The sequence below is a fragment of the Cervus elaphus genome, chromosome 22, assembly GCF_910594005.1.
Source record: "Cervus elaphus chromosome 22, mCerEla1.1, whole genome shotgun sequence".
NCBI classification, from domain to species: Eukaryota; Metazoa; Chordata; class Mammalia; order Artiodactyla; family Cervidae; genus Cervus; species Cervus elaphus.
In genome coordinates this window covers 44,939,878-44,964,392 of record NC_057836.1, presented here as the reverse complement: position 1 = coordinate 44,964,392, position 24,515 = coordinate 44,939,878, and the positions used below count along the sequence as shown (strand labels likewise).

At 47.6% G+C, this 24,515-nt stretch overlaps 1 protein-coding gene and 1 pseudogene across 7 annotated transcripts in view; one reads left to right on the top strand and one right to left on the bottom strand.

Moving 5' to 3' along the window:
• Positions 1-456: 456 nt before the first annotated feature.
• LOC122680078 (apolipoprotein L3-like) overlaps positions 457-24,515 on the bottom strand; it is a 411,694-nt gene continuing 387,635 nt past the window's right edge. For 2 of the 7 annotated variants that reach the window (XM_043880976.1, XM_043880975.1), the window contains exons 3-4: positions 22,610-22,730; positions 20,306-21,972 (exon numbers count right to left, since the gene is read on the bottom strand). In XM_043880976.1, the coding sequence (XP_043736911.1) occupies positions 21,084-21,972; positions 22,610-22,730 (1,010 nt within the window). In that variant the 3' untranslated portion in view covers positions 20,306-21,083. Of the gene's footprint in view, positions 549-731; positions 817-12,248; positions 12,359-20,305; positions 21,973-22,609; positions 22,731-24,515 lie in introns of those variants that run through there. The other 5 variants (XR_006336609.1, XR_006336623.1, XR_006336622.1 and 2 more) reach the window with 4 other exon arrangements.
• Positions 23,010-24,515, top strand: part of LOC122680648 — a 31,773-nt pseudogene continuing 30,267 nt past the window's right edge.

The window sequence follows — 24,515 nt, the reverse complement described above, 5'->3', positions numbered from 1 at the left end:
AGAACTGGAGGAAACAGCCTCTGTGGTGACACCCCAGGGTCTGGGAGCAGAAGGAGGCTTGGAGCAAGGGACAGGGCAGGAGAAGCTCCAGGGATGTTGGGGGACCTCCTCTCTCTCTCCCGCCTGACCTTGGGGATCCCCATCAGCTGTCCCCCTCACCATGGGCTGTCTTGGCCTCACTTCTGAGTCCCTTGCTGGATGGCAGTGGGGGAGGAAGTAGGCTCTGTGCTGCGGTGCCCTGAGGACAGGGTTGGGATTGAGGCTGTATGGATAGGATCCCAAATGTGGGGGGCTCCCCTGGCCTCTCTGGAGGGCTCCAGAATGCTCAGCCACCCCCTTCTTGGTTTTTGATTCCTTTGTGGGTTGTCTCAGCCTGGAGGCACCACACTCGATTCTGGATCACAAGCGGAAACCAGTCAGACAAGAGATAGCTGACTACCTGAGCAATACAAGAGGTCTATTGAGCTCATGGTGGCAGCAGCAGTGTCTCGGAGATGTCGCTTCGGCTCACCTGTCCAAGTCAGGCTGGAAGGAGGTATGGCTTCACCCTTGTGGGAGAGAAAACAGACTGTGGGCTAGATCACACGTGAGCAGGGGCTGCAGGGAGCAGCGAGGGGGGAGGTCTCTGGTGGGTTCCCAGGGGAACGGCCTGGGTGCCACCGGGGACTTAACCCTCTGTGTTTCTCTGTCCCCTGGGCTCTGCTGCCTGTTAGTTAAGAAAAGTCACTCACCTCTTACAGCTCCTTCCAAGCTGAGTCAGAGTCCTGCTCTCCTGTTGGGGCCCAGGGAGAAGGTAATCAGACAGGAGACAGCCATCTGTGAAGTTATAGGAGCAATAAAACCAGAGACAGAAGAACACAGAAAGGAACATAGAAAGGAAACTATGGAAATTATGGGAGGTGGGAACAGCTGTGCCACTAATTGGTAATAACTAATATTGATTCAGTGTCTATGATGTGCAGGCTCCTGAAACTCACCTAAACATAGGTCAGCCCAAGATTTCATGCTGGTGCCAGAGTCTGGACTTGAATCCAAGTCTTTCTGATTCAAATAGCATGTTAATGATAACTATATAATTATATACAATATACAAAATATACAATATACAGAAATACTTACCTGGGGATATATGTTAATTGGTAAATGACTCTTTTTATTCCAAAATGATGTCTTGCTCCCTGTGCTTGAGTCTCTGCCTCGATAAAGTTTCTGGAGCTGCAGCTCCCACAGCCCACATCCTCCTTGCTTCTGCAGGAGCCTTTATCCCACAAGCCCCATCCCTGAAGCCCTGCCCTGGACTGCTGAGGACCTGATTGTTGCCCAGTCCTCTCTGCTGTCCTCCCCTGACTGTTGTACTTTAGGTTGTTTCTAATTATTTGTGTAAATAATAGTGTAAAGAACACTCTTCCTGTATGAAACTTTGCCTGTACTTGAGACCATGTCCTTAAGCTGGTTCTGGAAGTTGAATGATTTGGTAAGGGCTCTAAATATTTCAAATGTTTTCATACCTAGAGTCGCTCTCTTGTGCCAAAAAAATGCACCAATTTATTACAGTTATATTCATATATGAGACTGTCAATTCTTTTAATCTTGCTAATTCTCAGAAGTCTCCGCTTTAAAACAAATCTTTATAGAGAAAGAACTTTTTAATTCTGTCTGGGATTACGTTGCCTTGGTAGGTGATGAAAGAAAGCAAACGTTGATTACCTTCACCAGTATTTTAAGAAGACAAAAGTGCGTTTATCAACTACTCCTCCTAAGACCTGACTGAAATGATAGTAAACATGCTTACAGGTATAATAACAGCTACTGATAGGAGGAGTCATTGTGCTTGTGGTCTTTGCTCTAGATAGGTGATCTAAGACTTTACCAAATATAATTTGGATTATTGCAGTAAGCCTTGAGATATGTACCCCTGCTCCAAGAGGAGGTACTCCACGTTCAAGGTCAGGAGGGGTGGCTGTGAGAAGATACCCCTCATCCAAGGTAAGAAGCAGCAGCTGTGCTTTGCTGGAGCAGCTGTGCTTTGCTGGAGCAGCTGTGAAGAGATACCCCACGTCTGAGGTAAGAGAAACCCAAGTAAGACGGTAGTTGTTGCAAGAGGGCATCAGAGGGCAGACACACTAAAACCATAATCACAGAAAACTAGCCAATCTGATCACAGGACCACAGTTATGTCTAACTCAGTGAAACTAAGCCATGCCGTGTGGGGCCACCCAAGATGGTTGGGTCATGGTGGAGAGGTCTGACAGAATGTGGTCCACTGGATAAGGGAATGGCAAACCATTTCAGGATTCTTGCCTTGAGAACCCCATGAACAGTATGAGAAGGCAAAATGATAGGATACTGAAAGAGAAACTCCCCAGGTCGGTAGGTGCCCAATATGCTACTGGAGATCAGTGGAGAAATAACTCCAGAAAGGATGAAGGGATGGAGCCAAAGCAAAAACAATACCCAGTTGTGGATGGGACTGGTGATAGAAGCAAGGTCCGATGCTATAAAGAGCAATATTGCATAGTGCTGGGAGCCAGCTCACGAGATCCTGCCCATGACAAGGTCATGAGGAGAAAACCTGACAGGCAAGGTGGATCAGGTTTTCAGGGATTCAGAAAAGCTGCCCCCGGTGCTCACCTTAAAGATGATATCTGTCTTTCTGATGCTTGCTTCAATAGACTACTCCCTAATTTCTGTGACATAGGCAGAAGGTCTTCCCCGATCTCTTTCCAAATAAGAATCAATTTAGAACTTTTATCAATAAGTTTCCCAGGTGGCGGTATCTTATGAGATTATCCAGGATGAAAGAAGTGTTTCAATTTAAACTCCTTTGCTGGCATTCTAGTTTGTTTAGCAAATGCGTTTATGCCCTTGGTACTAATATGCATGACTGCTCATAATACCCTAATCATAAAATAGAACCTGATCATATAAAGGCCCTAATAGACATAGAGCCCTTTGGGGAGTGAGGAAGCCCTATTAGAAAACACAAGAAAAATTATACTAAAAGTGGTTATTGGGTTAACACTTGCTTGCTGTGTTTTTACTCTTAATTTGCTAAGGTTGTGCAGTGGAAACCATTAGTTAATATAATTATAGATCTAGAAAAATAAGAGCTTAGCCCTAGTGTGGTCACAATGAGATGGTTGTTAATTGTCAGCCAGGAGTGCCAGGTAGAGGCTGCCTCACTGAAGCTTCAGAGTCTGTGTGGGGTAAACCTCTTAGATAAATTCAACTGACAACTTCTGCAGAAGAATTGACCTTTATGTTAACAAGGTTATATTTCTACTATGTTGTGACATGCTGTACTGTTGCCCTATGAGACTGTAACTTTTCTGTTAAGATCACCACAGAAACAGAAAATAGGTTTACATTCATCTGACTTGCATAAAATGTTAATAGGCCCCAAGGCCAGAAAATAATGTACAAGACCCTCATAAACAAAGAAGTATGCAGAAAACACCCTGGTTTCATGAAGGACAAGCTGATGTGATGTTAAACTATCTTCCCCTTAGAAATGTACTAACTTAGGGTCTAAAAGCCACGGTAAAAAAAAAGCATCGCCAGACCCTGCTTCACACCCCCAGTCTGGTCACTCACTCTCTCTCTCTCTTTTTCTCTCTCTCTCTTTCTCAAGCAAATTGGAAGTGGTCAAACAGGAGATGGCAAGAGTGAATGTTGTCATTCTAGGAATCAGCAAACTAAAATGGACTGGAATGGGTGAATTTAACTCAGATGACCATTATATCTACTACTGTGGGCAGGAATCCCTTGGAAGAAATGGAGTAGCCATCATGGTCAACAAAAGAGTCTGAAATGCAGTACTTGGATGCAATCTCAAAAACGACAGAATGATCTCTGTTCATTTCCAAGGCAAACCATTCAATATCACGGTAATCCAAGCCTATGCCCCAACTAGTAATTCTGAAGAAGCTGAAGTTGAACGGTTCTATGAAGACCTAGAAGACCTTTTAGAACTAACACCAAAAAAAGATGTCCTTTTCATTATAGAGGACTGGAATGCAAAAGCAGGAAGTCAAAAGATACCTGGAGTAACAGGCAAGTTTGCCTTTGGAGTACGGAATGAAGCAGGGCAAAGGCTAATAGAATTTTGCCAAGAGAATGCACTGGTCATAGCAAACACCCTCTTCCAACAACAGAAGAGAAAACTCTACACATGGACATCACCAGATGACCAACACCGAAATCAGATGGATTATATTCTTTGTAGCCAAAGATGGAGAAGCTCTATATAGTTAGCAAAAACAAGACCTGGAGCTGATTGTGGCTCAGATCATGAACTCCTTATTGCCAAATTCAGACTTAAACTGAAAAGAGTAGGGATAACCACTAGACCATTCAGGTATGACCTAAATCAAATCCCTTATGAATATTCAGTGGAAGTGAGAAATAGATTTAAGGGATGAGATCTGATAGAGAGAAAGCATGATGAATTATGGACGGAGGTTCGTGACATTGTACAGGAGACAGGGATCAAGACCATCCCCATGGAAAAGAAATGCAAAAAAGCAAAATGGTTGTCTGAGGAGGCCTTACAAATAGCTGTGAAAAGAAGAGAAGCAAAAAGGAAAGGAGAAAAGAAAAGATATTCCCATTTGAATGCAGAGTTCCAAAGAATAGCCAGGAGAGATAAGAAAGCCTTCCTCAGTGATCAATGCAAAAAAATAGGGGAAAACAACAGAATGGGAAATACTAGAGATCTCTTCAAGAAAGTTAGAGATACCAAGGGAACATTTCATGCAAAAATGGGCTCAATAAAGGACAGAAATGGTATGAACCTAACAGAAGCAGAAGATATTAAGAAGAGGTGGCAAGAATATACAGAAGAACTATACAAAAAAGATCTTCACGACCCAGATAATCACAATGGTGTGATCACTCACCTAGAGTCAGACATCCTGGAATGAGAAGTCAAGTGGGCCTTAGAAAGCATCACTATGAACAAAGCTAATGGATGTGATGGAATTCCAGTTGAGCTCTTTCAAATCCTGAAAGATGATGCTGTGAAAGTGCTGCACTCAATATGCCAGCAAATTTGGAAAAGTCAGCAGTGGCCACAGGACTGGAAAAGGTCAGTTTTCATTCCAATCCATAAGAAAGGCAATCCCAAAGAATGCTCAAACTACCACACAGGCTAATAAAGTAATGCTCAAAATTCTCCAAGCCAGGCTTCAGCAATACATGAACCGAGAACTTCCAGATGTTCAAGCTGGTTTTAGAAAAGGCACAAGAACCAGAGATCAAATTGCCAATATCCGCTGGATCATCAAAAAAGCAAGAGAATTCCAGAAAAACATCTATTTTTGCTTTCTTGACTACGCCAAAGCCTTTGACTGTGTGAATCACAATAAACTGTGGAAAATTCTGAAAGAGATGGGCATACCAGACCACCCGACCTGCCTCTTGAGAAACCTATATGCAGGTCAGGAAGCAACAGTTAGAACTGGACATGGAACAACAGACTGGTTCCAAATAGAAAAGGAGTACATCAAGGCTGTATATTGTTACCCTGCTTATTTAACTTATATGCAGAGTACATCATGAGAAACGCTGGGCTGGAAGAAGCACAGCTGGAATCAAAATTGCCGGGAGAAATACCAATAACCTCAGACATGCAGATGACACCACCCTTATGGCAGAAAGTGAAGAGGAACTAAAAAGCCTCTTGATGAAAGTGAAAGAGGAGAGTGAAAAAGTTGGCTTAAAGCTCAACATTCAGAAAACTAAGATTATGGCATCTGGTCCCATCACCTCATGGGAAATAGATGGGGAGACAGTGGAAACAGTGTCAGACTTTATTTTTTGGGGCTCCAAAATCACTGCAAATGGTGACTGCAGCCATGAAATTAAAAGACGCTTACTCCTTGGAAGGAAAGTTATGACCAATCTAGATAGCATATTAAAAAGCAGAGACATTACTTTGCCAACAAAGGTCCATCTAGTCAAGGCTATGGTTTTTCCAGTGGTCATGTATGGATGTGAGAGTTGGACTGTGAAGAAAGCTGAGTGCCAAAGAATTGATGGTTTTGAACTGTGGTATTGGAGAAGACTCTTGAGAGTCCCTTGAACTGCAAGGAGATCCAACCAGTCCATCCTAAAGGAGATCAGTCCTGAGTGTTCCTTGGAAGGACTGATGCTGAAGCTGAAACTCCAATACTTTGGCCACCTCATGCGAAGAGTTGACTCACTGGAAAAGACCCTGATGCTGGGAGGAATTGGGGGCAGGAGGAGAAGGGGACAACAGAGTATGAGACGGTTGGATGGCATCACCAACTCGACGGGCATGAGTTTGAGTAAACTCCAGGAGTTCGTGATGGACAGGGAGGCCTGGCCTGCTGCAATTCATGGGGTCACAAAGAGTCAGACATGACTGAGTGAGTGAGCTGAACTGAAGTGAACTCCCTTACTTTTTTCATAGATGTTATGTGACTTGCCCAAGGTCAGAAATCTTGTCCATGACACACTAGGTTTCAACCCACTTACTGGGCTCAAGAGCCCACACCTCACGTCTTGGTACTCGGCTGCTAATATAAAGCCAGGAATGTGGGCAACAGGAGTCCAGAGTCTTCAGCAGTAGTTTGAAGACTGACTGGATGAAGACATGACTGCTGAATAAAGAGGAGTGGAGGGAAGAGACGGGGAGAAGGTGCACAGGCAAGAAGGATGCTTGCTTAGAGCAACATGAGAGTGATACAGAAGGATAGAGCAGGGGACAGTCTCAGCAATCTGCATCCTATCACATATTCACGCAAATTCACACCAGAGGGAGGAAAACCTGGATTCAGAGACCCCGAAAAAAACATCTCTGTATTACGGAATTTAGGGGTCCTCAGGCAAACACTCTAGAGCGAAGCTTACCAGTCAACTTTACTCCCTCTTAAATATGAATGGGTCATCCAGGGTCAGATACATGGAAACGATGACAGTGTGGGAAAGGGTGACTAAGATAAACAGATGAGAAATGACACCAGAAGAGATGGATGGACAACTTTGAAGGAAGAAAATAAGTTTAAAACTTGAATCCAGGTCGTTAATTAGATTAGAAAGGACTTTTACTCATAAAATGAGAAGATGCACTGAGATTTGGGGGAAAATGAAACAGACAAATAAATCTTGGGACTTAATAAGTGTTTACAAAATTAGTCTGAAGAAAGATTGGAAAAGAAGGTCAAAAAAAGCTTCCAGAAATTTTTTCTTAAATTACAAAAGAAATGGAGCTAAATGGAGAACAGAAAAGTTGCTATTCACAATCGTTCCTTAGAAAGTTACTTGAGAGTGAGGTGCAGAGGGAAAGAAAAGATGTGTGTTTGTTTTGGGGTGGGGGGGGGATGATGTGAAGGATAACCAAGAGAAAGAAAGATTCCTGAATGTGATCCAGGAATCAGGAACATCAACCCAGAGAGAAGGGAATCCATGGATCACAGCTGGGCACACAGCAGATCTAGAGAGAAACCAGTTCAGAATGGGGTGAGAAGTCCAGAGTCTGTGGGGACAGGGGACTCAGTATCATATGAGGCACAGGTGCAAAGAAATGGAGGAAATTTGAAGATAGACAGTGCAAGGGGTGAAAACAAAGGCAATTCAAAACATCAGGAAAAACTAAAGCTATGCCAAAATGTATGTGCAAACGCAGAGTATTAATACAAGTTACTCCAGAGAAAATATTTAAAACATCACAAAAATGGAAATTGTCTTCTTTGACTTTTAATTTTAGAACAAACCATTTAAATATGAGAACTAAATTTATTTGCTGTCAATCAATATAAATATTAAGTCACACTTCTAGAAGTTGGGAACTGAAGCATTGGAGGGTGAAAGAGAAATAGTCTCATTTTACAAAGTGTGGAATCAAGAAACACCAGTTGAACCTGAGGGCCTAAGAAAGAATGGCACAAATAAAGTGCATATAACCACAAAGTTTTCTAATGTAAGAAGTAAGATGAGTGATATAATGATATTAGGAGAAGACAGGGGAGGATATAAGAAAAGGTGCAAAAATAACTGAAATCATTATTTTCCCTGGTGAGAAGTAAGTTAATATTATCCAACTTTTTAAATTAGGAAAATAAAAATATGATACTTAATATTTATTAGCTATTGTGGTTGGCGACTCCCCACTTTGCACCAGGCAGCATTCTAAGTGCTTCTCAAGCATTCACTTATTTTTAGTTCTCTCAATGACCCTGTAAGCAAGGAAATTATCTAAGGATATTGCTTAATTACCTAAAGAAAAAGCAAACAACTAAAAGTGCTTTTTACTGCGAAGGGATTTCGAGAACCCTCTGTATAAACTGATTTGTTTTAAACATATGCATTTAATATTTTGGATTTTTTTAATTTTATAAAAGCAGAAGTCACTTCATAGTAGTTAGTAACCCATAAGACTGGGTTGATTTCAGGCGCTACCACATAAAACTGGTGGAAGCAATTGGAATAAGAGACAATAAGAAATAAGCCTGACACCTGATGTGACAACTGTCAGTTTAGGAGGCATGTTTGTGATGATGAAGCCAATTCCTCTAGGAAAAGGAGGGATGATAATACACGTAACCCAGGATAATCACAGTGAACTGTGGCCTTAAACAGATACATCATCTAGCAGCACCTTGCCCACAAACATGTGCACCCATGGGCTTCTGCCCATGCAAAGGAAGCAAGACTCCTTGAAGGGGAGGTCAGTTCCACAGGTCGGCATCTATATCCACAGGTCGGCATCTATACACCCCCAAAGGCAAAGATTCTCTTGGAAATGTTCAGAGCAGCATTTAGAAGGGGCACCCACATAAAATGAGCTTCCCTGGTAGCTCAGATGGTAAAGAATATGCTTGCAATGTGAGAGACCTGGGTTCAAGCCCTGGGACGATCCTCTGGAGAAGGAATGGCTCCCCACTCCAGTATTCTGGTCTAGAGAATTCCCTGGACAGAGGAGCCAGGCTCCTGACAGTACATGGGATCACAGAGTTGGACCCGACTGAGCAACTTACAATAATGCTGCTGACGATGGAAAGTGAATTCTATGATCATGTTTCATTGGGCCAAGTTGAGTCTGAGAAAGGCCATGAGTTCATAATAATTCAATGAGAAGAGTTTATATCAAGTGTGGCTAAGAAGGGAGACACAAAGCTTACAAAAGGTAGCTATGCTGCAAAGAGAAGTAAGTGTAGTGGGAAATAGTTCATTGTTAATTGAATTTAATAAGAGGAGTCTTAAAATCTATGCACATAATCCCTTCTGTCTATTTATGTGACCATTAAAAAGGACTGAGAAGGAAAGAATACCCCTGACATCCCAAGGCTGGCCTGGTATCACAACAGGGCGATGCTCTTCTCCTGTTGGATGTAAAGGCTCTCACAGAACTCCAGCCTCACAAAGGGTCGCCCTGAGAGCAGGAGCAAAGGAGACAGCAAACACCCATCACTGCGCCCTCACCCACACCTCGCCCCCTCCCTTGGGTGAGAAGCATGACTGCTCCTTCGTTACCAGTTACACCTTAATGCTCACTCTGGTCTCCCCCCTCCGTAGGTGAGTTACTGAGACCCCCACTGATAGGAGGGCCCCTCATTTTCCATGTCACCTGATCTAGAGTGGACCCATTTCCTTAGTGAGTGAGTGAAAGTCTCTGAGTCATGCCCAACTCTTTGCGACCCCGTGGACTATAGAGTCCATGGAATTCTCTAGGCCAGGATACTGCAGTGGGTAGCCTTTATCTACTCCAGGAGATCTTTCAGACCCAGGAATCAAACTGCGGTCTCCTGCATTGCAGGCAGATTCTTTACCAACTGAGCTATCAGGGAAGCCCCCATTTCCTTAGAGCCTCCCCCAAATCCCCTCCTCTGAGCCCCCATCCAAGAATCGTTCTATTACCTTCTCTCTGTGATGCCTGGGGCTGTCCCGCAGGAAGAGTAACATCAGCCTGTTCACTAGGGAGTGTCCCTGGTGGTGGGGCTGGAGGCACTGAGTATGTGGATGGGAGAGGACGCGCGCGGGCAGGTCTACCTTGAAGTGGGTGCAAGAGGATAGCTTGCTGGTTCCGAGCCGCCCGCCCTGCCTGGAAGCTGCATAACCCGAGAGCCTGGGCAGCCGAGTAACATCATGAAACATGGGAACCAAGAGCCAAGGCAGAGAGAAGAGGAGGGCTTGGGCAGAAAGGGCTGGATCCTGGATGATGCCAAAACTTTGTAATCGCATCTGAACCCTCGACCTCATCCTTCTGTCCTTCCCTGCCGTTCTTGGCCTGGTCATGACTCTTGTCTGGGGCCTCAGCTGGGTGTGGACGCTGATAGTGCTTCCTCTGCTGGATTCCTGTCCAGGGCGTCCTCCTCTGTTAGTTCTGATTGGTCCTTTTCTGGAAAGACTGTTGGTGGGAGAGCGGAGGACCCTGGAGAAGCCTGTCCCTGCCCAGCTGCATGGCCAGTCATGCATCCCTCCCCTGCTCATGGGCAGACAGATTCTCCCCAACCATCTCCCTCAGGTGCCTGCAGCCATGCTCCCTGGGAAGGGAAAGGGGCGTTAAAAAAGTCCCTAGTCCAGCACCCAGACCCTCCCGACTGCCCCAGCTCCTGTCTTCCTCACGCTCTCTGTCTCCACAGGGCCTGCTGCAGGACTCTGACACCTCACTTGGCACAGGCTGCCCCTCCCCATGAAACGTGTTTCCCCACTGGCCTCACTATGTGACCGGTTACTTGTCCCTGGAGGCCCAGCTCCTAGCCTCCCCCTGCCACCTTCCGCCAGTTCCTCTCCAGCTCCTCTTGAACGTCACACTTTCCTGGTCATGTTCCCTTTTTGCTCAGTTCCTCCAGGTCTGAGAACCCTACCCACATCATTAGGGGCCCTGTCTGTTCTCTGCTGCTCCTCCTGTCCAGGACCTCTGGGCACCCTATGCCCTCCTGGGCAGAGCCTGGCCAAAATATGAGGGGTGGGACCCCTTCTGGGGACATGAAACCAGCAGCTTCTCGATGACACAGCACAACCCCAGTTCCCCCTGTGAAAGTTAGAAAGGGAGGGAGGGTAGAAGGGGGACAAAGAGGAAGAGAATGGAGAAGAAACTAAAGATCCTAATCAATCAATCATTCAAAAGTATCCAATGTAAACCAGAGAGAAAAAACTGAAGGGACTGAAGGAAGCATTAAAAATAACATTGATTAGAGAAACCCTTTCTAAATACACACATTCCACAAGATATAAATTCTGACCTACTGGACTCTTAGAAATTAAAATTGCCATGCATCCCGTAAACCAGGTCAGAAAAAACATCTGCACCCACAGGGAAAATGGAAATCAGCTTTTAAAAACTTAGTAAGAGAATAGAACAACCCATTCCCCAGGAGGTAGCTTGCCCAGGGTCACACAGCTCTCTGAGGGCAGAGAGGAGGCCAAGACCAGGCCTTTGGACATGGGTATGAGGGAGGGGTGGGAACGTGGTTTTAATAACCCAAAGTTTATAGAGTTGTCTCTTCTGGTGAAAAACATAGATCTAAGCTCATGTCCCTCCTGTTATACTGATGTTTGTAGAGTCTGGCTTTTTATCTTAATACTGCCACACCGGGATTGCATGTGGACCTTGTGCAGTGAGCCCTTCTCACTTCTTCCAGCAGGGCCATCTTCCCCACACAGGACCTCCCATCACCCACAATCTGAGCAGAGGGCTCGGTGAACACAGGAAGCCAACGCCCTTCGACTCCCCGCTTGGTTTCCTGTCTCTCTCCAGGCCGCAGTGTCCCCCAGGTCCTGGCACTGAGCCTGGCACTCAAAGGCAGGGTTTTTCACAAACCCTGATCCCTTGTAACTGAAAAAACTCCCCTTTACCCCATCAGCACCAGCCTAGCACCCTGGGGGCAGCTTCAAGGTGGCCAGGCCATAGGATGGGAGGCTCTGACTCCCCTGTCCTCCTCCACCCGCTCTGCTTCCTCCAGTTTCCCAAAGTACTGACAACACCCAACGTCCACCTTCCCCCTGGGCTCACCGCTCATGTCTCAGGGGTCCACATGCTGAGCTGAGCCCACCGGGATGGGTGCTGCCCTCCCTCTGCTCTGTTCAGGGGCCCTCGGCTGGGAGGAAGCCCTCAGACACACCTGCCTCCACATCCAGGCTCTGCCCCTGCTTCATCTGCTGCCTTGGCCATGACCTCACCTCTCTGCGCATCCAGTTCCCTTCTGTCAACTAGTGACATCATCCTTTCTCAGACATTCATCCTGAGGATGGGGAGATGGGCAGGGTCCCACTTCCCTGCTTACCCAGGAGTCCTCCTCTGGCTGAGTGTGAACAAGATCCAGATGTTCTCAGTTGTGCAGATGCAGCACCAGCTGTGCGTCTCTGCAATGACCACACACACCCTCTGTTCCCAGATACACTCTGGGAAGCAGAACTGAAAGCAAAGCCCTCACTTCTGAGTGGTTCAAGTCAAACAAACACCCTGCTCACCAGGCCCCGCCCTGGGACTATTTCCACCTCCAGCTGACTCCGTTAGAGAAAGAAGCCTAGTCCTGACATTCCACAACCTTCTTGACACAGTGCACTCCGTCTCAGGCTCCATGAAGGAAGACCTGCCACCAACACACCATGAGTCCCTCGGCAAATCACTGCCCACCCATTTCCATCTTCTCACCCCTCCAACCCCACACTCGCCAGTCTGCCTGCCTCATTCACCTTCGTGCCTCCAGCATGATGTACAGTCTTAGAATAGACCAGTTGCTCAGTGCATAGTAGTCATACTCTGCTGCTGAGGATCACGTCCAGGTGGCTTCTAGGATTCGCTCACACTTCTAGGTTTTTCTACCAGGAACACCTGCTGCATCCAATCAGGAGAAATGCTTTCTGCAAAGCCCACATCTGGCATCACCTCCTGGGAGAAGCCGTCCGAGACCTCACCTGTAGACTCACTGTTTCCTGTTCTGCTCCCATGGTACCTGGAAGAGGGGCCTAAGGTCATCCCTCAGCAACTCTGCCTCAGCCCCACCTCCACGCCTTATGATCAGATCTTTCTAGAATTAGCCCTGCTGTCAGGGATGGAACTAGTGCCTTTATTTCCAGTGACTCACATGAGGAGGCCCAGCCTTGGTGGTCACTGCTGTTAGATGGATGCAGAAGTTTGTGGGAAGGGCTGAGAGCACGCTGCCCTTTTCTTCCTCGGCTTATCTCCACCTGAAAACAGATTTTTCTCTCTAAATGGAGGACTTTTATCAGAAAACCAGTGTCCTGGCAACTCAGAGAAGTATACAATGGAGAGCTGGCCCTGTCCCCTGTTTGGCTCCTGAGCAAAGAGCCTCTGCGGACAGAGAGGTCAGTGTGTGCCCGGCGCTGTCCTCGCACCATCCACGCCTTTCCTGTTGAATTCTCACGCCAGCTCTAGGAGTGTTGGCTCTGTTTCACGGATGAAGAAATGGAGAATCAAGTTCCCACAGTCTGGAATCCTGAGCTGGACTGCTGGTGAACTTCTCAGGATGCCTCAAGCAGAAGTGACTGCAGTGGACCTGGATACCCCATTGAGGCCCACCTGCCCTTCCCCCAGGGCTGCTTCACCCCAGGAAGTATCCCTGGGCCATTATGGTCCCCTCCACCTAGGTTTGAGAGAGGGACAGGAGATTATTCCATGAGGAGAGCCAACCATAGTTTGGTCTTAAAGCCAACCGTTATGTATCTGTTGTGTTTTGCAGGTAAGGGCGCTGAGAGGAGGGGAGAGGTGGGCGCTTTGTTTCAACAACTCAGGGACTTGTGTTTGGTGGGAGAGTGTCAGCAGCTCACGTCCTGCAAACATTCATTTGACACCCTGTTCCCAGGGCTCAGGGCTCAGGCCAGGACAGACGCCCCAGAGCTCAGACACAGAGGAATCAGGGGCACACGGGCAGCCGCCCCGCCCACTGACCTGCGCAAGTCCGCCCCTCCACCACAGTAGCCGCCGGGACACCAGGGCGCCTCCCTTCCGGGCTCGGGGTCCTCTGGGGACAGCCGGCTCTGGGTGTCACCCCTACAGAAGGGACACAGGGAGGGACAGCGGGAGGCAGGGGTTTTTCCTGCAGGGAAAATCTGAGCACAGTCACCCCTCCCGCCTGCTCACTTTAAGCCTCAGGCAGAAACCCAGGAAGCAGGAGGGCGGGAAAGCCACGTGGGCCTCCCCGGGGGACACCTGCCTGCGTGAGGGCGCCCAGGCCCCGCTTCCTCAGGCCTCCGCCACAGGCCAGCTGGGGGCCCTGAGCCGCTGGTGGGCGTCCCAGGACTCACTTCCCGGGCGGGTAGCCCCTGCATCAGGCCTGGAAGCCAATGATGGCGTCTGTGATCTTCAGGTCCCGCTCCTCATCCAGGTGGGCCAGCACGACTGCCCAAAGAAGACCTTGCTCTGGCCCATGCGGTACAGCTGCTCTCAAGCTCCAGGGCCTTGATCTAGAAGAGGAGAGCTGGCCGCTGACCACATGCCACCCCAGCCAGCACGGAGTCCTGGAGAAAAGCCAAGGCCCTGGATTGGTCTTATGCTCTGCGGACGGACTTCTCCTGGTGCAGGGAAAGAGGGGGGCAGGAGATGGCCAGCACGGGCCAGGTAAGGAGTCAGACTTTCAGAGAAACACAGAACCTGGGCCCTGAAGGGATCTTACCTGCTGGCATCTCTGTCCCCATGCATTTCTAACAAAGATAGCAGTGGACATGGGGACTCCGGTACATTACTCTAGGTAATTAGAGAAAGTGTATTTATTTAAACAGGTAGTTTAAAGTAGGAGGGGCTTCGACATACTTAGGAAAGTAAGGAGTGAAGCAGGGGAAGTCAAGAAAGTGGGGCCAGGTGCAGGATGGCACACGAGGGCCACTAGTGGCTTGGGAGCAGTGCTGTGACAGGATGAACCTCTCATCAACAGCTGTCATTGCTGAGGAGGCTGGGCCCAGACTGGGTGTAACCCAGCATCCGAGTGTAACCAGTTGTTAGACACTCTGTGCAAGCAACACAGTTTGCCGAGAAGAATCAGCTTTCTTCTAAGCCAGGACCTCCACAGGCTCAAGACACCCCTGTTCAATTAAGGTCCAAGCCCTGGGATCCAGCCACTGGAGGCTGTGTGCCAGGTCGTATGCAGTCAGCTCTGCCACTTGGTGCCCATAACTTTGGCAGTAACAAAGTCAACAATGCCTACAGGTGTGGCCCTCACCCAGGGGGCTGTGCCACACTCCTGACAATTCCCCAACCCTCACCCAGCAGATATCCAGGGATGTCTGGAAAAGGCAGCCCCAGAGGCTTGGGAGGAGGGAAGGGGCTCGAGAGAGAGAAGCTCATATCAAAGATCTTGAAGCCAGCGATGTCCAGGATCCCGATGAACAAGACGTCCTGCCCTTGGTCTTTTCCAGAGCCTTGTTGATGTGCAGGACCAGCCAGTGGAACATGCGCTGATAGGTGGCCTTGGCCAAGGCCTTGGTAGCAAAATCAGCCTGCAGGGACACCTGGGGTGGGTGGCGGTGGGGGGTGGATGTGTCAAACACAGGGAGCCTTTAAGCACTCATTCCCTTTATCCCAACAATGTCATCTGCAGGGCCCAGCCCCAGAAAAACAGCCTCAAAGATAAGGAGAAAACTTCATACACAAATATGTTCACTGCAGTGTTATTTAAAATGAAGGAAGTTGCAAGAGCCTAAATTTCAATAATATGGGCAGAGTGAACTTACATATTTTCAAAGTGTTAGTCATTCAGTTGTGTTCAAGTCCTTCTGAAGCCACGGACTATAGCTAGCCAGACTCCTCTGTCCATGAAGTTCTCCAGGCAAGAATACTGGAGTGGGTTGCCATTCCCTTCTCCAGGAAGTCTTCCCGACCAAGGGATATGAACTTGGGTCTCCTGCATTGTGGGCAGATTCTTTAGGGTCTGGCCACCAAGCAAAGACCTTTTTAAAATATAGGGATAAACTAAAGTATGTACAGAAGAAATGACAAGATGTTTGAGGTTTGCTTCTAAAAACATAGCTGTACTGTAGGGAGATGTCCAATAATCTTACTGGGGAATTATTTTACTTCTCTAGGTTTTACCCCATTTCCTGAATCTGAACTGTTAGTTGTAGTGTTTTCATAATGAAATATACAGCTTCTTTAATTATCAGGTTAAAGAATGGTTGGTCATAACACGTCTGCTGTCTCTCAGAAACACTGTCACTGTCTTTGGAGGGAGGGGTCTGCCCAGAGTCAGCTGTCATCACCAGTGTGAGGTCCAGAATAGCACCCTTTGGAAAAGAACAAGTTAATGTGAACTTCAAGGCATTTTTGAGAGATGGGAGCAGGATCTTAAAGATGCCCAGCACCAAGGCATGAGAGAAACATGAAACTGTCAGCAGAGGCTCTGCCCGGAGGCACGCAGGTCCTGGGTGGCGGGCACATGTGTGCAGCACACCTCCCTGCCCGTCTCACCCACGTGGGACAGGACAGCAGGTGGGGACAGACAGCTGCATGGGCTGGGCTCCCAGGGGGGTGGGTACACTGCCCTGGGCCCAGGATGAGCTGTGCTACAGAAACACCACAGGCTTGCTTCACTTCCTCTGGGAACAGGACACCCTGACTTCTCCCTACCAATCAACCCAACATGGATCAGGGAGGAGGCTCAAGGCACCCAGAGGGCACCCCCAGGATGGCCCTTCCCAGGCAGGGTCCTCAGCCACTCTCCTTGTCTCTGGGCCCGGCTTCCTCCTGTTCTCCATGGGGTGATACCACCTGCTCTCAGAGGGGCAGTGAGGTCCTGATGGAGACCCAGGTGATGGTGCTGACACAGTGATGGCCAAGCCCAGGATCCGCAGGCATGAATTTCCCCGCAGCAAAGAGGAACAGGGAGTGGGATCCCAGTGAAGACTGGTGTCAGGGAGCAATGTTCCTAGAGGCCAGGGTCTCTATTGTACCTCCTTGTTTCCTGCACATATATGACATACATGCAGAATACTGAGAAAGGGGCCCAATGGAGCAGGAGAAGCACTAGCATCACGCTGGGGCCCTTCCCCCCTGACATCACTGCAAGATGCAGCAGGTGCCTATGATTCGTGTTTGTCTCCAGCCGGGTGAGTGGGCAGGGCACTTACTGTCGTGTGTGGGGTGGTTGGACCCAGAACAGTATGAGGAGAGTCATTTCTGTTGGGCTGAGAAGAGAGCACGTGTGCATCCAGGAAGCACTAAATCTGGAGCCTCTCTTCCTGAGATTTTCCCCCAGGGTTCAGGTCCCTGTTACTCATTCATCTTTCTCATCTTCCAGCCTGAGCTATTAGTCCAAGGATACAGTCCCCAGGCCCAAGTTATTCTGTCTCCTGGGAACTTGATTACACTTGAAACACTGAGATTCTAGGTGTTTGGACCTAAGCCCCTGCTCATGGGACCTCAGGGACCAGACTGTGGGATCCTGGAGGGGGACATGTCCTGCTTCCTGTCCTCCCTGAACTGTGCACATTGGGGACTTCTTTCTATTCTCTGACCTGGGCTTCTTCCCTCCCAGTGCATGCTCTTCTGTGCTCACTTAGCCAGACTCAGTCTCTGTTGCTCAGAACCACAGGGCTCTCACCTGACACGCATCACCGTGGAGTTGCATCAGCCGCGCAGTGAGCTCAATGGGGTCCAGCTCTAAGGGCTCAGGGGGAAATGGGGGGGACACTGAGTGGCTCTGTACCCGGTGCCTGAAACCTGCCCGGAGAAGTCTGTGCAGGATGGGAATTCTCCAGGAAATGAGGAAGAACTAATGAAGGAATGAACTCACATGTCTGAAAGTCAGGCAGGCGATGACCATGACTGCTGACGTCTTCAAGAAGGAATGAGAGGAGCGGTTGGAGCCTCAGGAAAACAGGGCTGAGAGGGAGTCAGAGACATTGAGGAAAGTCTTCTGAGGGAGGTTTGAACAAAAGTGTGGAGAAGGCTCTGCAGCACGTGGGGAGGGACTTAGGAGATGTCCTGGGATTATTTCCAGGTCCTTCATCTCTGGCTTCCTGCCCTGGGCTCCAGGCATGGGAGACAGTTAGGTGCTCACATGCTCCACACGTGGAAAGCCAGAGAGTCGGTGTCCCATGGAGCAGGCCCGTGGGGGTGAGACAAACACCCAGATGCTCCCTTCTCCTCCATGGAGAGCAGGAGCCTAAGGCATCCATGAGGGCTCCTCAGATGGTCCAGGCATGTGCAATCCCAGATGGGTGACCAGGTCAGAATATGGCCTTGGATGGACCTTCCCTTCTTCCTGCCCACTTCCAGAGCCCCTCAGTCCTGCTCCTGGGGATCGAGTGAGCCTGGCATCCAGTTCTGCCTTTGAGGGACCACAGGCTCCAGCGGGCTAGGCTGCAGGGAGGCTTTGAGTGTCTTTGCTCAGAGTCATGGGCCGCCGTGGAGGAGGGGAAGCAGGTAGGGCTAAGATCAAGTCATTCTAGTCCCGTGTGGGGAATAGACAGGTGAGGCAGGGCAGTGCCCCGAGGTAAACACAAAAAGACTGTTCTGGAAGCTCCTGCAGGAGTCCTGCTGAAACATGAAGGCAGCCTGGGTGAGGTGTGTACGGTCTCTCTGCCCCTGTGTTTACAGCTGACCTCCCGCCTCATACCTGCACACAGCCCTCTGCTCCCAATCACCCCTGGGTGCCCGTGTCCATTGTGGTCCCTGGGGCTGGGGGAGGAGTATCCCCGTGCTCAGCCCAAGTCAGATGACACGGGTTCCCCCGGGTGTCCCACGGGGACTGCAGGCCTCCAGGGTCTGAGGGAAATGACTGGATGGGAGCCCAGCAGGCAGGCAGGAGGAGCCATGGAGGACGTGCTCCGTGAGATCCTGGGAGACAGGCTCATGGAGAAGGAGGTCAGGCATCGGAGCCCAGCTGAGCTCATCAATCAATGCAAGGAAGCCTCAGTGAATCAGCTCATATTTACTGAACTAAAGTCTGTAGAACACAATGTGGAAAGAGGCAGATGGTCCTAGAATACCTTGTTCAGCTTCATCCCCAACTGAGGAGGAAATTGAAGGTCAAACAGGCCTTGTATGTTGGCCCCAGGCTGGTTGATCTCCTTGACACACTGCATAGTTCCTTGACCTATTGGTGCCTTCTGCTTCCATCTTTCTTTCTATTTTTCCCAAATCAATCTCTGTTCCTACACAACACTGGGAATTTCATGGGAACTTCACTGGTCTCAGTGCACCCTGAACTCAAAGGGCACCTGATATTGTCAGATGCTCCATCCACTGTGTTCTCATCACTGCCGCTGCCACCACCATCATCACCACTATTGTCATCAAGAAGTCACTGCCTGAAGTTCTCTACAGAACATTCTGCAAAGAAGATATACAGATGGCTAACCAGCATATGTAAAGAGGCTGAACACTGCTAATTATTCAGTTCAGTTCAGTTCAGTTCAGTCGTTCAGTCATGTCCGACTCTTCGCAACCCCATGGTCCACAGCACACCAGGCCTCCCTGTCCATCATCAACTCCTGGAGTCTACTCAAAGTCATCTCCATGAGTCAGTGATGCCATCCAACCATCTCATCCTGTGTGTACGCTAATCAAAACCACAATAAGGGATCACCCCCTACCAATCAGATGGGCCATCAAGTAAAAGTCTACAGACAATCAGTATTGGAGATGATGTGGAGAAAAGGCAAGCCTCCTACACTGTTGCTGGGAATGTAAATTGGTGTGGTCGTTATGGAAAACAGTACAGAAGTCCCTTAAAAACTAAATATAGAGCTATCATGTGATCCAGCAATCACACTTCAGGGCATATATTTGGAAAAGAAAAAGTTCCAGTTTGAAAAGATACATGCACCCCATGTTCATAGCAGCACTGTTTACAATAGCCAAGACATGGAAGCAATCTAAATGTCTGTCAACAGATGAAGGGATAAAGACAATGTGGTACATACAAATAACGGAATATTACTCAGCCATAAAAAGGATGAATAATGCCTTTTGTAGTAACATGTATGAATCTAAAGGTGATCATACTAAGTGAAGTAACTCAGGCAGAAAAGACAGACTTATAATATCACTTATATGGAGAATCTAAGAAATAGTCTAGGTGGTTCCCTGGCGGTCTAGTGGTTAGAATTTGGTGGTTTTGCTGCTATGGCCACGTTTATCCCGTGTTGGGGATCTGAGATCCCACAAACTGCTTGGCATGGCCAAAAAAAAAGAGTGCAAATGAAATTATGAACAAACCAAAACAGACTCACAGTCATAGAAAACATAACCTGTTACAAAAGAGAGAGAGGGTTAAACTAGGAGTATGGGATTAACAGATGCACACAACCATACATAAAACAGATTAAAAAAACAAGGACTTTATGTATAGCACAGGGAATAATATTCAGTATCTTATTATAATCTGTAATGAAAAAAATTTAAAAGAATATAGATATATACATAGATTATGTATAATTGAATCACTTCAATGTATACCTGAACTAACAGAATATTGTAAATCAACTCTACTTCAATTAAAGAAACAAGCAGACAAAAGAAGTCACAGCCTAATTAAGATAAAATGCTGGAATCAAGGCTGAGTTGTTGGAGAAGTAGGGATTGAGACCACCACGAGGAGGAGACTCATCTTGCTGGGGCGTCAAACACTGGGAAGGGCAATAGAGCAGCCCCTGCTGCTTCTCCTGGATCCCAACAATCCTACCTCTCTATCTCCCACTTTCAACCCTTCTGTATTTCTGGTCTCTTGTTGCTAGTTCCCCTGCCTCTCCTTTTATTCTGCCCCCAGTGACTTCTTTAGTTCAAAGTAAGTGGTGTCTGATGGGAAGGGAGTTGGGGGAGAATGGATACATATGTGTGTATGGCTGAGTCCCTTCACTGTCTACCTGAAACTATCACACCACTGTTAATTGCCTGTTCCTCAATACAAAACAAAAAGTTCATAGTATGAAATAATAAGAGGTTTCTCCGTCGGCCCCCGCCCTTTCTCTAGTCCCCCTTCCTCCCTTAATCCAGGCTCCTCCTCTCTCCCCATCTATCACCTACAATCACCCCTTCCCTCCTGTGTTCAGCTGCAGAAATGCCAGTTTCCTAACCCTCAGCTCCAACAATTTTGTCTCACTCTCCTTTTTCCCCTAACAAGGTGCCTCCGCACCTTGACCCTGAATGTGTCCCTGGACCCTCAGTGCTCTGGGGGTGGTGGAGTTGGGTCCTCTTGCAGATGCTTATAGATCTGGGTGAGCTCCTCCAGCTTCCTCTCCAGCTCCCTGACCCGCTGCCGCAGGTTTTCAGCTGATATTGCCTTTGCACCATTATGCAGGTGCATTGACTCCTTCTCCAGGAAGTCCACATCCACCAGGAGGAAGACACCTGCAGTGGCCGCACCCACGATTCGGGCTCCTTTGGTAACTGCCGAAGCCGTGCCTTTGAATGTTGCCTCTACCTGCTGGATGGCTGGGGCTGAGATTCTCCCAGGGCTCACGAGGATGTTTGCATTGGCTGCAGAGTCAGGGTTGGCTTCACCTGTCTCCATGGCATGGATATTTCTTTCAAGGTGTTTCTCAGCTTTTGCCAATTTCTCTGTTGTGACAACAACGTGGGGATTGCTCTTGAGTACCTCTAGGAGCACCTTCCATTTCTTGACACCAATTGATATCAATGGACTGGCTTTGTTTTCTGCTGATGACCTACTTACATGTTCCATGATTCTGGTGGACACAGTGGTCACAGTAGTCGCTGCTCCCAGCCCTATCCCAGTGACTGAGAGTGCCATACTGGCCCCGGCTGTCACGGGTGCCAGAGCCAGGCCAAGGATGGTCAGGGCACCAGATAAAGCGCCGGTGCTGTGGGTCACCACATTGGAGATGGTACAGTCCCTGTGGACTTTGTCTACATTGTCTGCAAGCTCCCGGAGCTTGCTTACGAGCTCCACCAGCTGCTGCGTCACCCGAGGAAACTTCTTCAGAAACCTCCTCCTGTCCAGCTGCTCTTTTGGGAGTGTTTCCTGGTCCTTCCCAGCCAAGTCTCTTTTCAATTCATTCAGATGTTCGTGTAGTGCATTCATGTCTTCCCTGTAACATGAAGATCAAGGGGTTAGAAAGGCAGAAAATTCTATTCTGCATACATACAGAGGTAGTACTATAAATTGATTAGAAGAGAAATTTACAAAAGTAAAATTTCATCTTTCAACATTAAACACAGGTTTTATACCTTGTAGATGCTCCATACTTCTTCAATCCTCTAACAGAAAAACAAAAGTCACCTTAGGATACTCATCACTTAAGAGAGATATTTGATGGAATGTCACTAGAAAGAAAATTCTTCCCAACAATCTTTTTAAATGTTAATAGTGATTGAATACCTACTCTGTATCAGTCATTATGGGAAGATCGTTGCATGCAAGAGCTCAGTATCCTCACAATAAAACTGAACAGATGATGAAGCCAAGGCAGACAATAGCTCAGTAACTAGTCCAAGGTCACATAACCTGCCCCTTCCTTATTGGTTTCATCTTTTCTCAACCTGAGGATGTTCAATGCCAGGAAATGGCAAGGAGGAAACGTTCCTCATGAGATACTGAGAAGGAACATCCTCGATCCCCACCATAGGGTCCTGCTTGGAGGAGGTGTGCTTGCTAGGAGAAACCTATTCTGGTGCCGCGGGGTGTGGGTGACCTTCCTGACACACCGATCCACCTGTGCAGGTTACCTGGACAAACCAGCCTTCACCTCAATTTTCCTCAGGAATTCAGTCAGCAGGAGAAGCAGTTCCTCTCTGCTGAGTATGTCCCAGAGACACTCAGCGACATCCTCAAAGAAGATCTCAGTATCTAGATGAAAGGGAATAAGGTTAGAAGAATTTGTGAAGAGAAAAAGGGAAAGTGTTAGTCGCTCAGTCCTATTTGACTCTTTGTGACCCTGTGGACTGTAGCTCGCCAGGCTCCTCTGTCCATGGGTTCTCCAGGCGAGAATACTGGAGTGAGTAGCCATTCCCTCTTCCAGGGGATGTTCCCAACCTAGGGATAAAATCCAGATCTCCCACATTGCTGGCAGATTCTTTACTGTCTGAGTCACTGGGAAACCGCAGAAGATTTTGTGGTGGATCAAAAATGGTATTTGGTAGCTTTTTTTTTTTTAACCCTGTGTAACCTGGGGGAGGGCTCACAGATTTTGACAGTCCACTCTAGAACAGGTGTCTAGGTCACCATGGCAACAGAAGTTGAAGAGAGCTATTTGAGCTTTTTAATTTCGCCGATCCAAAGTGCTGAAGCTCCAGTTGGATGTTGCTGTACCAATTCTGAAAGACCACCAGGTTCTAACAAAGTCCAAGCATGTGGTGTAAACCCACTGGATGTATATATTCACTCTGGCACTCACAATATAAAACCACTTCTACCTTATACACCTAGCTAAGATATGGCTGGGATGGTAGAAGCTGCTGGAGAGAATGTATCTGCTTTCAAGAAAGGTGATATTCACTACCAGGACGATCTCTGGGGGCTTCGCTGAGTATGCTCTGGAAGCCCATCACACTGTTCACACACTTCCCCAAAACCTGGACTTTAAACAAGGAGCTGCCATCAGCATCTCATGTTTTACTGCTTATCGAGTCTGCTCCACAGTGCCCGTGTGAAAGCGGGAGAAAGTGTTCTGGGGCTAGTGGAGGAGCTGGAAGAGCAGCAGGCCAAATGGTTAGAGCTTATGGCTTAAAGATTCTGGGCACAGCTACTACTGAGGAAGGACAAAAGATTGTTTTGCAAAAAGGAGCTCATGAAGTGTTTAATCACAAAGATGCTAATCATATTGATAAAACTAAGAAATCTGTTAGTGAAAAAGAGTTGATGTGATTATTGAAATGTTTGCTAATGTCAAACTTAGCGAAGATTTAATCTTTTTATCACAGGGAGGACCAGTAATAGTTTTTCGATGCAGAGGTGCTATTGAAATAAACTCACAGGATCCATGACAAAGGAATCTAGCATAAAAGGAGTAGCTCTCCCTTCATCCTCCAAGGAGGAATTTCAGAAGTTTGCAGCAGCCCTCCAAGCCGGAATGAATTGGTTAGTTAAGACCAGTAATAGGTCCCCGGTATTCACTGGAGAAGGCGGCCCAGGCTCATGAAGATATCATTCACAGCAGTGGGGCTACAGGAAAAATGATTCTTCTCTTAAAATCATTAATCCTGCCATTGATTTCCTGTGTAATTAAAAGGTTTCTTACCTTAGTTTTATGTAGACTGCATTTGCTCTGCTTAGCAATCATTTGATTCAGTGAGTTTCTTCTATTTAAAAAAACATTTATCTTAGGATTCATAGATGTTGGAGTGCAGTTTATTTTATAGCTGGGAATATTCTTTATGCCTTCTACCTCTCATCAAGGAATAGTGGGAAATAGGATGTTAATGGTCACTTGGCATTGGAGGACATTATAGGAATTCCTAACCAATGCTTATCATTAATTCCATACCTTTGACTAAAACATGCTAATTCAAAAGAAGATTGCTTGATTCCCAAGGCTAGTTCTCTTTACAAAGGTTCTTTAGTCTCTGATTAACCCAGAACTATACTGAACTGTGACGATTCTCTGAACTAAATGAGACCCCTTTTCTAAACTAA